At 38.6% G+C, this 12799-nt stretch overlaps 1 protein-coding gene across 2 annotated transcripts in view; it reads right to left on the bottom strand.

Moving 5' to 3' along the window:
• Positions 1–7285: 7285 nt before the first annotated feature.
• The window catches only part of LOC142857760 (disintegrin and metalloproteinase domain-containing protein 25-like), a 43236-nt gene continuing 37722 nt past the window's right edge, over positions 7286–12799 (bottom strand). For both annotated transcript variants that reach the window (XM_075986570.1, XM_075986569.1), the window contains exon 2: positions 7286–9874. In XM_075986570.1, the coding sequence (XP_075842685.1) occupies positions 7549–9771 (2223 nt within the window). In that variant the 5' untranslated portion in view covers positions 9772–9874 and the 3' untranslated portion in view covers positions 7286–7548. The remainder of the gene's footprint in view (positions 9875–12799) is intronic.

Here is a 12799-nt window from a genome sequence, read left to right as displayed (position 1 = left end):
CCAAGTGAATTCTGAAAACGAAAAATCTAGGTAAGTGAACAGGAACTACAGGGGCAAGCTTCACCAAAAGAACCCAAAAGATGGAAGAGAGATTCTCAGACAGAATAAGTAGATACATTAGCCAAAAAAAAATGTTAAATTTAAAAAATTCCCAACACAAAACATCTGGGAAATCTGGGACACTGTGAAAAGGCCAAACCTAAGAATAATAGGAATAGAAGAAAGAGAAGAACCACAGCTCAAAGGCCCAAATGTTTAGCAAAATCATAGAAGAAAGTTTTCTAGCCTAAAGTAGGAGATGCCTATAATGATATAAGAAGCATGCAGAACACCAAATGGATTGGAACAGAAAAACAAATCTTGCCACATAATAATCAAAACACTAAGCATATATAAAAAGAAAGAATATTAGGAGCTGCAGGGGGGAAGGACTAAGGAATATATAGATGCATTAGAAATATACTGTGACTTCTCAATGGAGACTCTAAAGCAAGAAGGGCCTGGACAGATATGCTGCAAACTCTAAGAGACCACTAATACCATCTCAGAGTTACTAAAGCCAGAAAAACTTTTAGTCATCATAGATAAATAAAACATTGTTATTGTTAAATAAATAAAAAGATAAATAAAGATATTACATGATAGAGTCAAATCTATAAATCCAACTGTACAGAATGTGCTAGAAGGAAAACTCCAACCCAAAGAGATTAACTAAACCCATAAAAACACAGGAAAGAAATAATCCCACACCAGTAACACCAAAAAAGGAAGCACACACACATACCACCACCAACGACTACAATAACCAAATAACAGTAATTAAGTAACATTCACTGGTCATTGGTATCTCTCAGTATCAATGGAGTCCCCAGTACAGAGACAGAAACAGAATGGATACAAAAACAGGATCTATCCTTCTACTGCATCCAAGAAACATATCTCAGTGTCAAAGATAGACATTACCTCAGGGTAAAAGGTTGGAAAAAGACTGTGTTTTTTTTCTTCTTCCTTTCTTTTTTCTCTTCCTTTTTTCTTTTATTTTATTGATTTTTATTGAGCTCTACATTTTTCTCTGCTCCCCTCCCCTTCAACCCTCTCCCAAGGTCCCCATGCTCCCAACTTACTCAAGAGATCTTGTCTTGGAAAAAGACTTTCTAATGGACCTAGTAAGCCAGCTGTTGTAACCATTCTCATATTTAACAAACTAAATTTAAAATGAAAATTAATCAAATCAGACAGGGAAGGACACTTCATGCTCATCAAAGGAAAAAATATAGAAAGAGGACATTTCAATTCATAATATCTATTAAGCAATTGTAATTATTTTATATAATTATATTATAAACAGGAGTGTCCATGTGTCAAAGAAACATTACTAAAGCTTAGAAAACATATTGACTCTCACACAATGAAAGTGAGAGACTTAATTACCACACTTTCATCAATGGACAGGTCATCCAGACAGAAACCAAGCAGAGAATTAATAGAGCATACAGTTATTATGACTCAAATGGATCTAACAGATACCTACAGAATGTTTCACCCAAACACAAAACAATATACCTTTTACTCAGCAACTCACTGGAACTTTCTCTAAAGTTGACCACTTTCTCAGACACAGATCAGGTCTCAACAAATTAAAAAAAAAATGAAGTAATTCTCTGCATCTTTTCAGAGCACCACAGATTAAAGATGCATTTCAGCCAGGTGGTGGTGGCACATGCCTTTAATCCCAGTACTTGGGTGACAGAGGCAGGTGGATCTCTGTGAGTTCAAGGCCATCCTGGTCTACAAGAGCTAGTTCTGAGACAGACACCAAAGCTACAGAGAAACCTTGTCTCAAGAAAAATAATGCATTTCAACATCAACAGAAACAACAGAAAACCTTCAAATTCATAAAAAGGAATAACTTTATACTGAATGATAACTAGATTAAGGAAGAGATTAATGACTTTCTAGAATTCAGTGAGAATAAATAACAGCCATGCCCAAATTTATATAAAAAATTAAGTAGTGCTACCAGGAAAATTCATAGCACTAAGCATCTCCATGAACATTTTGGAGAGATATCATACTAGCAACTTAACAGCAGACCTGAAATGTCTAGAACAAAAAGAAGTAAACACATTCTAGAGGAGTAGACAGCAAGAAATAATCAAACTCAGGTCTGATTTAAACAAAATAAAAATGAAACATAGAAATATTTAAAAAAAATCAATGAAACAATGTTGGTTCTTTGAGAAAATCAACATACTAGACACACTATTATTCAATATCCAAATTACCAAAACCAGTAATGAAAATGGGGACGTAACAAACACTGAGGAAATCCAAAGAATCATTAAGTAATATTTACAAACCCATGCTCCACAATTGAAAAGTCAAAAAATGGATAATTTTCTCAATAGATACTATTTACCAAAGTTAAAGCAAGATCAGAAAAATAATTTAATAGACCTGTAACCTCTAAGGAAACAGAACTGGTCATTAAAAGTCTAAGCATTAAAAAGGCAAGGTCAGATGGTATTTTAGCTCAGAATCCAACAGTCTTTCAAAGAAAAACTAAGCCAATACTTTTCACATTATTCCACAAAATAAAAACAGAAGGGACGCTGCAAAGTTCATTTTATGAGGCCAGTTACCCTGACACCCAAACTACACAAAGAATAAACAGAACAAGAATTACAAACCAATGTTCTTTATTAACATAGATACAAAAATACTCAATAAAATACTCTCAAACTGAATCTAAGAACACATCAAAAAGATCATCCACCGTGTTCAAGTAGGCTTCATTCCAAAGATGCAATGATGGTTCAGCATATGAAAATCAGTGAATGTAATGCACCATATAAACAAACTAAAACAAAAAAACCAAACATGATCTTTTCATTAGATGCTGAAAAAGCCCTTGAAAAAACCCAACCCTTCATGAGAGATTAGGGATAAAAGAGGCAAATCCAAACATAATAAAGGCAATTTACAACAAGATTGTAGCTATTACCAAATTAAATGGAGAGAAACTCAAAGCAATTCCACTAAAATCAAGAACAAGACAAGACTGCCTATTCTTTCCATATCTATTCAGTCTAGTACTTGAAGTTTTAGCTAGATCAATGATATAACTGAAGGAGATCCAGGGGATACAAATTGAAAAGGAAGAAATCAAAGAATTATTTTTGTAGATGACATGATAGTATACATATGTGACCCCGAAAATTCTATCAGGGAATATCTACAGCTAATAAAAACCTTTAGTGAAGTGGCTGAATACAAGATTAACTCCAAAAAATCAATACAATAGACAAATGGATTGAGAAAGAAATCAGGGAAACAACACCCTTCACAATAACCACAAATAATATAAAATACCTCGGGGTATTCTAGACAAGCAAGTAAAAGATTTAAATGACAAAAACTTCAAGTTTCTCAAGAAACAAATAGAAGACAATATCAAAAGATGAAAAGAACTCCCATGTTCGTGGGTTGGTAGGATTAGCATATGAAAAATGGTCATCTTATCAAAAGCAATCTCCAGATTCAATGCAATCCCCATAAAAATTCAACATAATTCTTTACAGTACTTGCAGGAACCATATTCAACCTCATTTAAAAAAACAAAAAAAATTCAGGATAGATAAAACAAAATGGTACAATAAAAGAACTTCCAGAGGTATCCCCATTCTCGGTTTCAATCTGTACAACAGAGCTATAGTAATAAAAACTACATGCTATTGTTGTAAAACCAGACCATTGACAAATGGAATTGAATCAAGGACCCAGACATATATCCACACCCCTATAGACAGCTGCATTTTGAAAAGGAAGCCAGAAAGACACAACGAAAAAAAGAAAGCATCTTCAATAAATGTTGCTGGTCTAAGTGGATGTCTGCATGTAGAAGAATGCAAATAGGTCTATATTGATCACCCTGCACAAAATTCAAATCCAGTTTGATTAAAGACTCCCCAACATAAATCCTGATACACTGAACATGATAGAATGTAGGGCATAGGTTTGAATGCACTGGCACAGGAGACAACTCCTGAACAGAACACTGATAATGTAGGCACGAAGGTCAACAATTAACAAATGAAACCTTATGAAACTAAAAAGCTTCTGGAAGGCAAGGACACCATCACTAGGAACAAGCACCAGACTACACTAGTTATTAACCACTTGTGTTTTTTCCTTTGAGAACTCTACTAAGCTCATTTAGAAATAATAATGATTGGTTGTTTCCTTATTGTTTTAAGTTTTTTCTTGTGTGCGTATATGTGTATATGAACATTTATGTAGTATGTGTACTTCTATCTGTGAGTATGTGAACATTTGCATGTGGGTGTACTGCACATATGTTCACCCATTGTACATATTTGTGTAACATATGTACTTGTGTGGGGGGGATTCAAAAGTTACTGTTTGGTATCTTCCTTGATCATTCACCCACCTGCCATGTTTCTTGAGCTCTCAGTAGACCTGGAGTTATCAGTTCAGTTAGTTTGGCTGACCAGTGAACTTAAGGGGTTCACCTGCCTCTACATCTACCCCCAGCCCTGGGATTATAGGTATGTGACACTGTGTCTGGCTCTTTTTGTGGCTCCTGCTGTGGATCAGAGCTCATGTCCTCATGTTCATGTGGCAGGCACTTTACAGACTGAGCCATCACCTAAGTCCCTGCGTATTCTTGATATTAGCCTTCTATCATGTTCTTGCTGGAAAAGACATTCACACCATTCTATCGGCATTCTGCAATCTTTGGCATGCTTCCTTTAGTGTTCAAAAGGGTGTAGGAACAGAGTGTATTGGTGCTAAGTGGTTTAGAGGAAACCACCAATATGGAAAGAGGTGATGAATTTCATCCTGAAATGCACACACGGGGAGGATAATGAGGATAATCAGAGAGGACTGCAGAGAGAGTGAGCAAAGGAGGCCAATAGCAAGGGGCATGGGAGGGAGGATCAAGAGAGGAAGACAACGGAGAAGACCAAGGGGAGGAAGGCAAGAGAGAGCGCACATGTGTGAACAAATGGCAGGATTATAAAGGAAGCTGTGTGAACGAGAAGATGGGAGAGGGGAGCACAGGAGTTGGAGATGTGTAGAGCAGGGAGGGGTTAGAAAAGCTGAAACCAGCCACAGGTGCTGAGTGAGCCTGGAGGACAGCCTGCACCTTAGTATACTAACAGGTGCCATAGACAGCCATTTGTTCCTTCAGACAGATAAGGAAATGAATGGTTCCTTTGGTAAAGGAAAGCAGGGCCCCAGATTTTGGAGGAGGGGAGTTTCTTTTGGATAGGTCAACTATCATTCCAAATTCAACAGTATATAAACGGTTCATGTAACCAAATGTGAAATGCATTTAAGATTCAAAAGTGCTTTAAGATGCAAATGAAGGCTTGAGCTGTGGATATGGCCTGTAGTAGACCCCTAGTACCACAAATAAAAGGAGGATAGGAATAGAAGAAAACAATCACAGGATCATCTCAAGAGAGATAAGAAGCTTTTGACAAAATGAAACACCACTTTTACACACACACACACACACACACACACACACACACAGAAGTCATTTGCATAGACCCTATGAAAGCCACACTGAAAGGCTGGCAGCTGACAATCTCCTAAATGATTTGAAGCTAAAGCTTGTTTGAAACATCAGGAACAAGAGAAAGATGTCCACTTTCAAACTTCCTGTCAACAAAGTACTGGATGAGCCCAGTTTCTCAAATAAACGCATCAAATTAGCCGAGGCTATGATGGGAAGGCCATCTAAAATCAGTAAAAAGCTTTCTTGGCATCTTCATGGATTGCGCCTGGATCCCTTCTACTTATGCCAAGCTACCAAACGTGTTTTTTTGGCTTCACATAGTTTTCTTCCCAGAATAATCATCTGATTCTTCATATGTCAGTCTTCAAGTTCTTTGAAGTTTTACATGGGTTTGTGTGTGTGTGTGTGTGTGTGTGTGTGTGTGTGTGTGTGCCTATGTGGATGTGTTCATGAATGAATGTGTGTGTGGAAGCCAAAGATCAACTTTGAGTGTCTACTTGTCCCCAAATTATGTTTTTCTTCCTTTGGAGTGAATAAAGTTCTTACTTTAATTCATTACAGTCTAGATGATGACTTATGATGTCACTGTTTTTCTTTTTTAATGTTTTATTTTTTGTATCTTTTCCATCATGCGTCTCGATTTCACTTATTTCCTGTCCATTCATATTCACCCTTAACCGTTGCAATTCCCTCCCTCCCTCCCAATAAAATAAAATAAAATTTAAAGAAAAAAATTTAATCATGGAAGCTGTAGTGTGACACAGTGAGTAATGTAGCACACCCTTTTATTCATATATCTTTACTTGCAAGAGTTCATTGCAAAAAGTCATTGCTCTGGTTCGAGGCCCCTGGTTTCGGCTACACCCTTGATGCTGGGCCCTCACTGGACCTCCTCTTGGTTATTCTGCTATTGCCTTGTGTCACGGCGATCCTGTAGCTTCTGGTCTGCAGGAGTGGTCCCTTCACTCATTCCAGTAGATCATAGATGGGGCGGGGAGAGAAGATGTTGAGGTGGGACAACTCATAACCCTGGTTCTGGGCCTGGGTAGTTGCAGGGTTCTCCTGCCATCTTCAACACCAGAGTGAGCTCTCCAATACTGGTAGGGCTAGTTAACCCCTGGCAGCAATGAGCAAGTGTCGGGGCCAGTTCTGCCTTCATGCCCTTAGGGTTGGTTCTCCCACACTTATACTCTCAAGTCCAGCTTGATGGTTTTGTCCAGGCAAGGTGCTGTACCACATTCCTATGTGCTGGCCCCAACTTATTTTTGACACAGGCTCTCTTAGTGATTTCAGGGGTTATTGATTTGGCTGGTCTGACCAATGATGTCTAGGTTCCTACACATCTCCATGACCCTCACCTCTGGGATCATAGAATAATGTCACCATGTCCAGATTTTGTACTAGGACACAAAACTTAGGGCATGGTGTTTGTACCATAGGCACTTCTGACTATCTCTCTAGCTTCCTGATTGATTTTTAAAGATAAAGCCTGCCTTTAAATAAGTGGTTCTTTTTTTTAAAAAAAAAAAATGATACCTTAATTAGCCAAACGTAGCCAAATAGTATAAATGCTTTGTTGATCAAACATTTATTTTTTTCTACAGGCATTGCGGTTTGTCACTCTGGGGTTCTGGATTCCTCAAAACACTATTTCTACAGACTCTCAGAGAGCAAACAGGATCCAAAGAATCCTGTTCTCCATATGACAAGTGGCATAAAAAAGGAGAGGCAGTCTGATAATGAGAGAGGCAAAACCAAATACGCACTGGCAGGACCCCTGGGGTGGGCCTTTACTGAGAACACTGTAATATAGTGGGAAGTGAAGACATCAGTTAAGTAATAGGACCAAACTTTTATTGAATGATGAGTGTTTTTATCTTGAAATATCAAATATCTCTATGGTTTTGTTCCATGGATTCTTAAAAAAGCGATGTTTCAAGGGCCAAGATAACACTTGGTAAGACATGAGATGTTTGAAGGGTTTGGGGTTCCTTTGGAAATTATGAGCTTTTGCTAGAAGTGCTGACATCACTGGATGTTTTGTCCTCTTCTGAAGTGGAAACACTGGCTTTTTCACTCCTAGGAGATACTGCATACTTACTACAAAGCCAAATTAACACAAAGAACGAAACAATAACAAAAAGAACAAGAATGATGAGTTTCCAATAATTTTTCTTGGGTTTCTCTACTTTTTGATATGTAGGGCCACTGTCAACACTCCCTCCATAGCCACGTGAAAGGCAAAATGGTGGGTCCCACCCCACGTTGCAGTGGCAATGGTGTAAATTATTGCAGACCCCTTTCAGATTGCAGGTCTCTGGTGAACAATCACTTACCCAAATTAATTTACTGACACACTTCCTATTAATGCACACATGCCCTGGACCGCATTCTGTGCCGTCTTTCACATGGCCAATGTCAGCTATTGTCATCCCCCAGTGGTAGTCAGTTCCCCAACAGGTGACACCATTGACGTAAGTCCAGTGAACAGTGGAATGTGCTTCCATAAAAGGAACAACTTGTACATTCTCACACTGAACTCTCCCACAGAGGATGTCTGAGTCATTACATCTTATGTATGAGCCACTGAATATACCACAGTTGCCAAACCGGTCACCTTGGCTGTTGATTTCCCTGTAGCATCTCTGAGCCGCGTTCCTGGCTTCTTTGCCAAAGATTTGCCGACACTGTTCATCTCGGTTACGACATCTCTTTTCGTAGCAGTAGCCACCATCTTTACAGGAGCTCCCATCGAGCAAATAGACATCATCAGGGCACTCGTGTGAATGTCCGTCGCACCATTCTGGAAGGTCACATTCATTGTCCTGTTCTCTGCACACGGTGGCTGATGGCATGATCTGGCAATCTTGGCAGCAAAGCCCAAAAGCACAGGAAGCTCCACCTCTGAGGGTACAGCCTCTCATACAACATGGATCATTTTTACACATTTCTGAAGATCCACAATCACACTGCTCTCCATAGTCAACTACACCATTCCCACAGACTTTTAATTTGTATTTGCTTACTGGCTTCTTTTCCTTTTGCATACAGTTGGCAGTAGCATAAGCAGGCCAAAACTCAGCAAAACTGCAGTTACTGAATTTGTAGATGCCACTGCTTGATTCAGCCATTAAGCAGGCTTCCTTTCCACAGGTACAATAGTCACTATCATGCGACATACCCAAATTATGACCCATTTCATGTGCTGTAGTAAGTCCAAATTGAAAAATATTAGAGCCTATCAGAGACTCAACGCCACAATTAAGAGATGGAACACAAACAGTTCCAACATAGGCTAGGCCAAGATATATATCAAAATCATATAGCACAAAAAGATGTGCAATATCATTTGGAATTCGATTGTTAAGGGCGACACTTTTCCAAGAACAAAATTGTGTCAGGAAACCATCTATGCTAGTCGCTGTCACCTGGTTTCCTTCATTCCACATCTCAACTCCGGGTAAAACTACCTCAAGATCCAGTGGACGATAAATCGTGTTTATCATGTCAACGATCATCAATGTTTCCAGTAACACAAGTGACAGATTGCCATTCAGATAAAGAATTCGCTCATGGTCTACAACCAATGCCAGGTTAAGAAATCGCTTGTGGGTCCACCAGCCCTCATAGCTGCTTTGCATCAGCGTGGGGTTATCATGCTCTTGAAGCGTCATTTGCCTTGCTATCTCTTCTTCTGTTAATGCACATCTCATGGGGCGTAGTTGTGTCTCCTTGCTGCCCACCTTGTAAACCAAATGTTCGAATGTAGATGAAAGTTTCTTGGGCTTGACTTCATATACTGTCCCATTTATCTGTAATATTCCATGAAAGCCCCCGAAACAGGTGGTAAGTGCCACTATGGATTCTGGATCTCCATCCACATAGCCATGGTAGTAGCAATTGTTCTGGACAAAGGGCTGGTCCTGGTGTAGAGCACCTTGTTCCGTGTAGGTGAATACAGAGAAGTGTCTAGACATTGAAAACTTCTTAGCTTTCATGTAAATAAAATGTCTCTGGCCCTCAACGTGCAGGCTATAGATCAGCCATCCCATAGCCTGCATTGTGCTGTTGCCTCTGACCCTTAAGGGTATCATGACTTCTGGGAGGTTGATGTGTTGAGCATGCCCAGGGACGGGCCATGTTGAGAGAATGAACAAGGTCTCTAGCATGAGTTGCAGATGACTTATCCTCGTGTGCACCACAGTCTCCCCCATAGCCTGCATGTCTACATAGACATCAAAGGAGAATGCCCTTGTCTTGGTTGCATGCAGTTCTGACTCTTAATGGTCTGTCTTCTGGCTGAGTGGATGTGTTAGTGCAGCAAGTCTGAATGATAAAGAAAGCAGACATGAGTACCTTAGTTATGGGCAGGCCAAGGTATAAGAGAAAGAGCCAGGTATGAGATTAAATGGATTAGTTATTGGTTTACAGTACAACTTCGCATCTGATTTGCATTTGACTTCTGTTTAATTTTGTTGAAGTACAATCTAGAGGTATAAGTCAGAATTATAATTAACCATTGTTGTTACTTTCTGGATCTATATAAAGAACTCATGGATTTGACCTGTTTTTATAAATATATGAGTTCACATACCTACAATAAATATTTAATGCTTAAGTTGTCAATATATAGTGACCACATTTATCATATTTCTATGAAGCAATATTGATGTCTAGATATCAACTTGGAATACATACAAAGTGTTCTTTGAATTTGCAACTATTAATTTTTCAGTAAATTTACTTAGGAGAGATCTGTAAACACTGATCACATTACTTTTTAAGTATCAGTTTATCACACACACAGACACACACAGAGAATCATCTCTGTACCGTAAACCATAACTTTATATATCTATCTTCACTTTTATGCACTTGAAAATGCCAAAGCACCACTGTCCAAAAGCCCATGATTTCAGAATTCTTAAGTCCTGGTGGGAAAGCTATTGGTGTCTTGTTACTAAATAAACCTGATATTTCTTTCTACTTGTGTTCTATGCCTGTGTTCTTAGTCAGTCAGTGCTGCCGTGAGCCTCAGAGAAGCTCCTGCTTGCAGTTTGTTCCTGGAAACATGATATTTAGGTAAGATAATCTGATACCTTAGTTGAAGGATAAATTCATTGAGAAATGTATTTAAAGCACATCCCACGCTTCTTTAATAATTTTTACTTGTTTTCATGTTGTTTCTTAATTTTATGAATTTTTTAACTCAAGACATAGGAACACAGATAAAAATTGACATTGTTCATTTTTTTACATGTTTTTATTATTGAATTTGAGTCAAAGTATATTAACTTATAAAACCAAGAAGTTTTCACTGAATTCTTTTTTATTCAACATTGGAGTTTTAAACAAATTATTTTCCTGAATATTTGTTTTGTCACTAAATATACAAATATGGGATCTTGTTTTCAGTCAAACACAAATCTCATTTTTATAATAATCATAGTGCCTTGATGAATTGGATAAAGTCATCAAGGACAAGAAATTAGAGGCTTGCAAACCTGAAGAGATGGCTTAGCACACGAGTTGATGGTGGGGCAAGCGTGAGGATTGAGTTTGCATCACTGGAACTCATGTTTCTACATGAGGAATGGTGATTTCTGTCTGTGAACCCAAATCTACCAGACAAGGCCGCACAGCTGAGTGAACAGAAGCAGAGACATCCTGGGAATTTTTGGCCATACAGTCTCACTACATTGGTAAGTGCCGTGAGCACTAAAAGATCTGTCCTGAATGAAATGAGGTGAGTAAGGACAAAAAGGCATCCAACATCTACCTGTGCCTATTCAGATGTGCTTTTATGTGCACTCACAAGTGAACATTCACAAGTGAGCACAGGTGTACAACACACACACATTCACATATTCTTGGCTTATTGCAGAAAATGTTTTGGGAACATAGCAGAAAAGAGGAAGAGAAAAATTTCTGGCAGCGACATTTCTAAATTGTGAGTAACATCCGTAATACTACCATTTGTTTTCCATGTCTTTGTGATTTATTGTTGTTGTTATTTGGAGGGTTTTTTTAATTAATTAATTAATTAATTTATTGAAGATTTCTGTCTCCTCCCCGCCACCGTCTCCCATTTCCCTCCCCCTCCCCCAATCAACTCCCCCTCTCTCATCAGCCCTAAGAGCAGTCAGGGTTCCCTGCCCTGTGGGGAGTCCAAGGACCTCCCACCTCCTTCCATGTCTAGTAAGGTGAGCATCCAAACTGGCTAGGCTCCCACAAAGCCAGTACGTGCAGTGGGATCAAAACCCAGTATGACTGTGAGAATTTGGTTTCATGGTCTTTTAGCTTGTGGCTGTCACACAAGGGCTAGGGTTATAGACAAGCACCATCATATTGCTTTCCTTGCTCTGATGGCAAACACTGATTTATTATTGATGTAAAACTCTTAATAATTAACTTATCCAATACAAATTCATCATGATTTATCCTTTACATGTTGCCATGCAATCTTCTCAAAGGAAAGCAAAAGAATACACAATTGTCTTTGTTCTGCCTGCGATATTTTATAAAATGGTTCCTGAGTGACTGTGGCATCATTTATACCTTGTGCTGACTGATTTAGAAACCTTAAATCTGGCATTCGAAATCTTCTGTCCACTGTTTCTTTCCATAACCTCATCGAATTAATCCACCAATCCTTGTACTGCAGTTAGTACCAAACTTTTTTTTTTCTGAAGCAGTGTCTAGTTCAGTGTTAGGCAAGAATAGCCACACATTCAAAATGTTCAGGATACCCAGTCAAGCGAGTAGAGCAGAATGGGAAAGAAGATGGTTATAATCCTTTATATCTGACAAGGTCTGTGATACTGGGTAAGGATCACATTGTGTGTTCTTGTGTGGAATTGTCGTCTAATTATTTGTTCTCTTATCCTTTATGGCTACGTTATTGAATGACTTACTGGCAGGTCAAGTAACAATATCCATCATCTTTTCTAATGATAGCTTCTTTCATGCCTCATTTGAAACACAGATTATTTTTGAGACTCTACATGACAAAGGGAATAATCATCCCCACCTTCCTTTTTTCTTTCACATGGTTGAGTTCTAGATTGAACTGCATGGTAACAAGAAACTCTCCGGCTATAGAACCTGGCAACTAGCTAAGATTCTACTCTGCTCCTTTACCATGTCAACCAGCTTGCTTCCTATTGACTCCTCGGTATGAGTAATCAGATTTTCTATTATGCGTCAATAACTTTTCAAAATGAATTAATCGCACTTCTTTCATATCATTCT

The sequence above is a fragment of the Microtus pennsylvanicus genome, chromosome 9 (genome assembly GCF_037038515.1).
Source record: "Microtus pennsylvanicus isolate mMicPen1 chromosome 9, mMicPen1.hap1, whole genome shotgun sequence".
NCBI classification, from domain to species: domain Eukaryota; kingdom Metazoa; phylum Chordata; class Mammalia; order Rodentia; family Cricetidae; genus Microtus; species Microtus pennsylvanicus.
The sequence above is the reverse complement of the archived record's forward strand: the minus strand, read 5'-3'. Positions and strand labels throughout refer to the sequence as shown.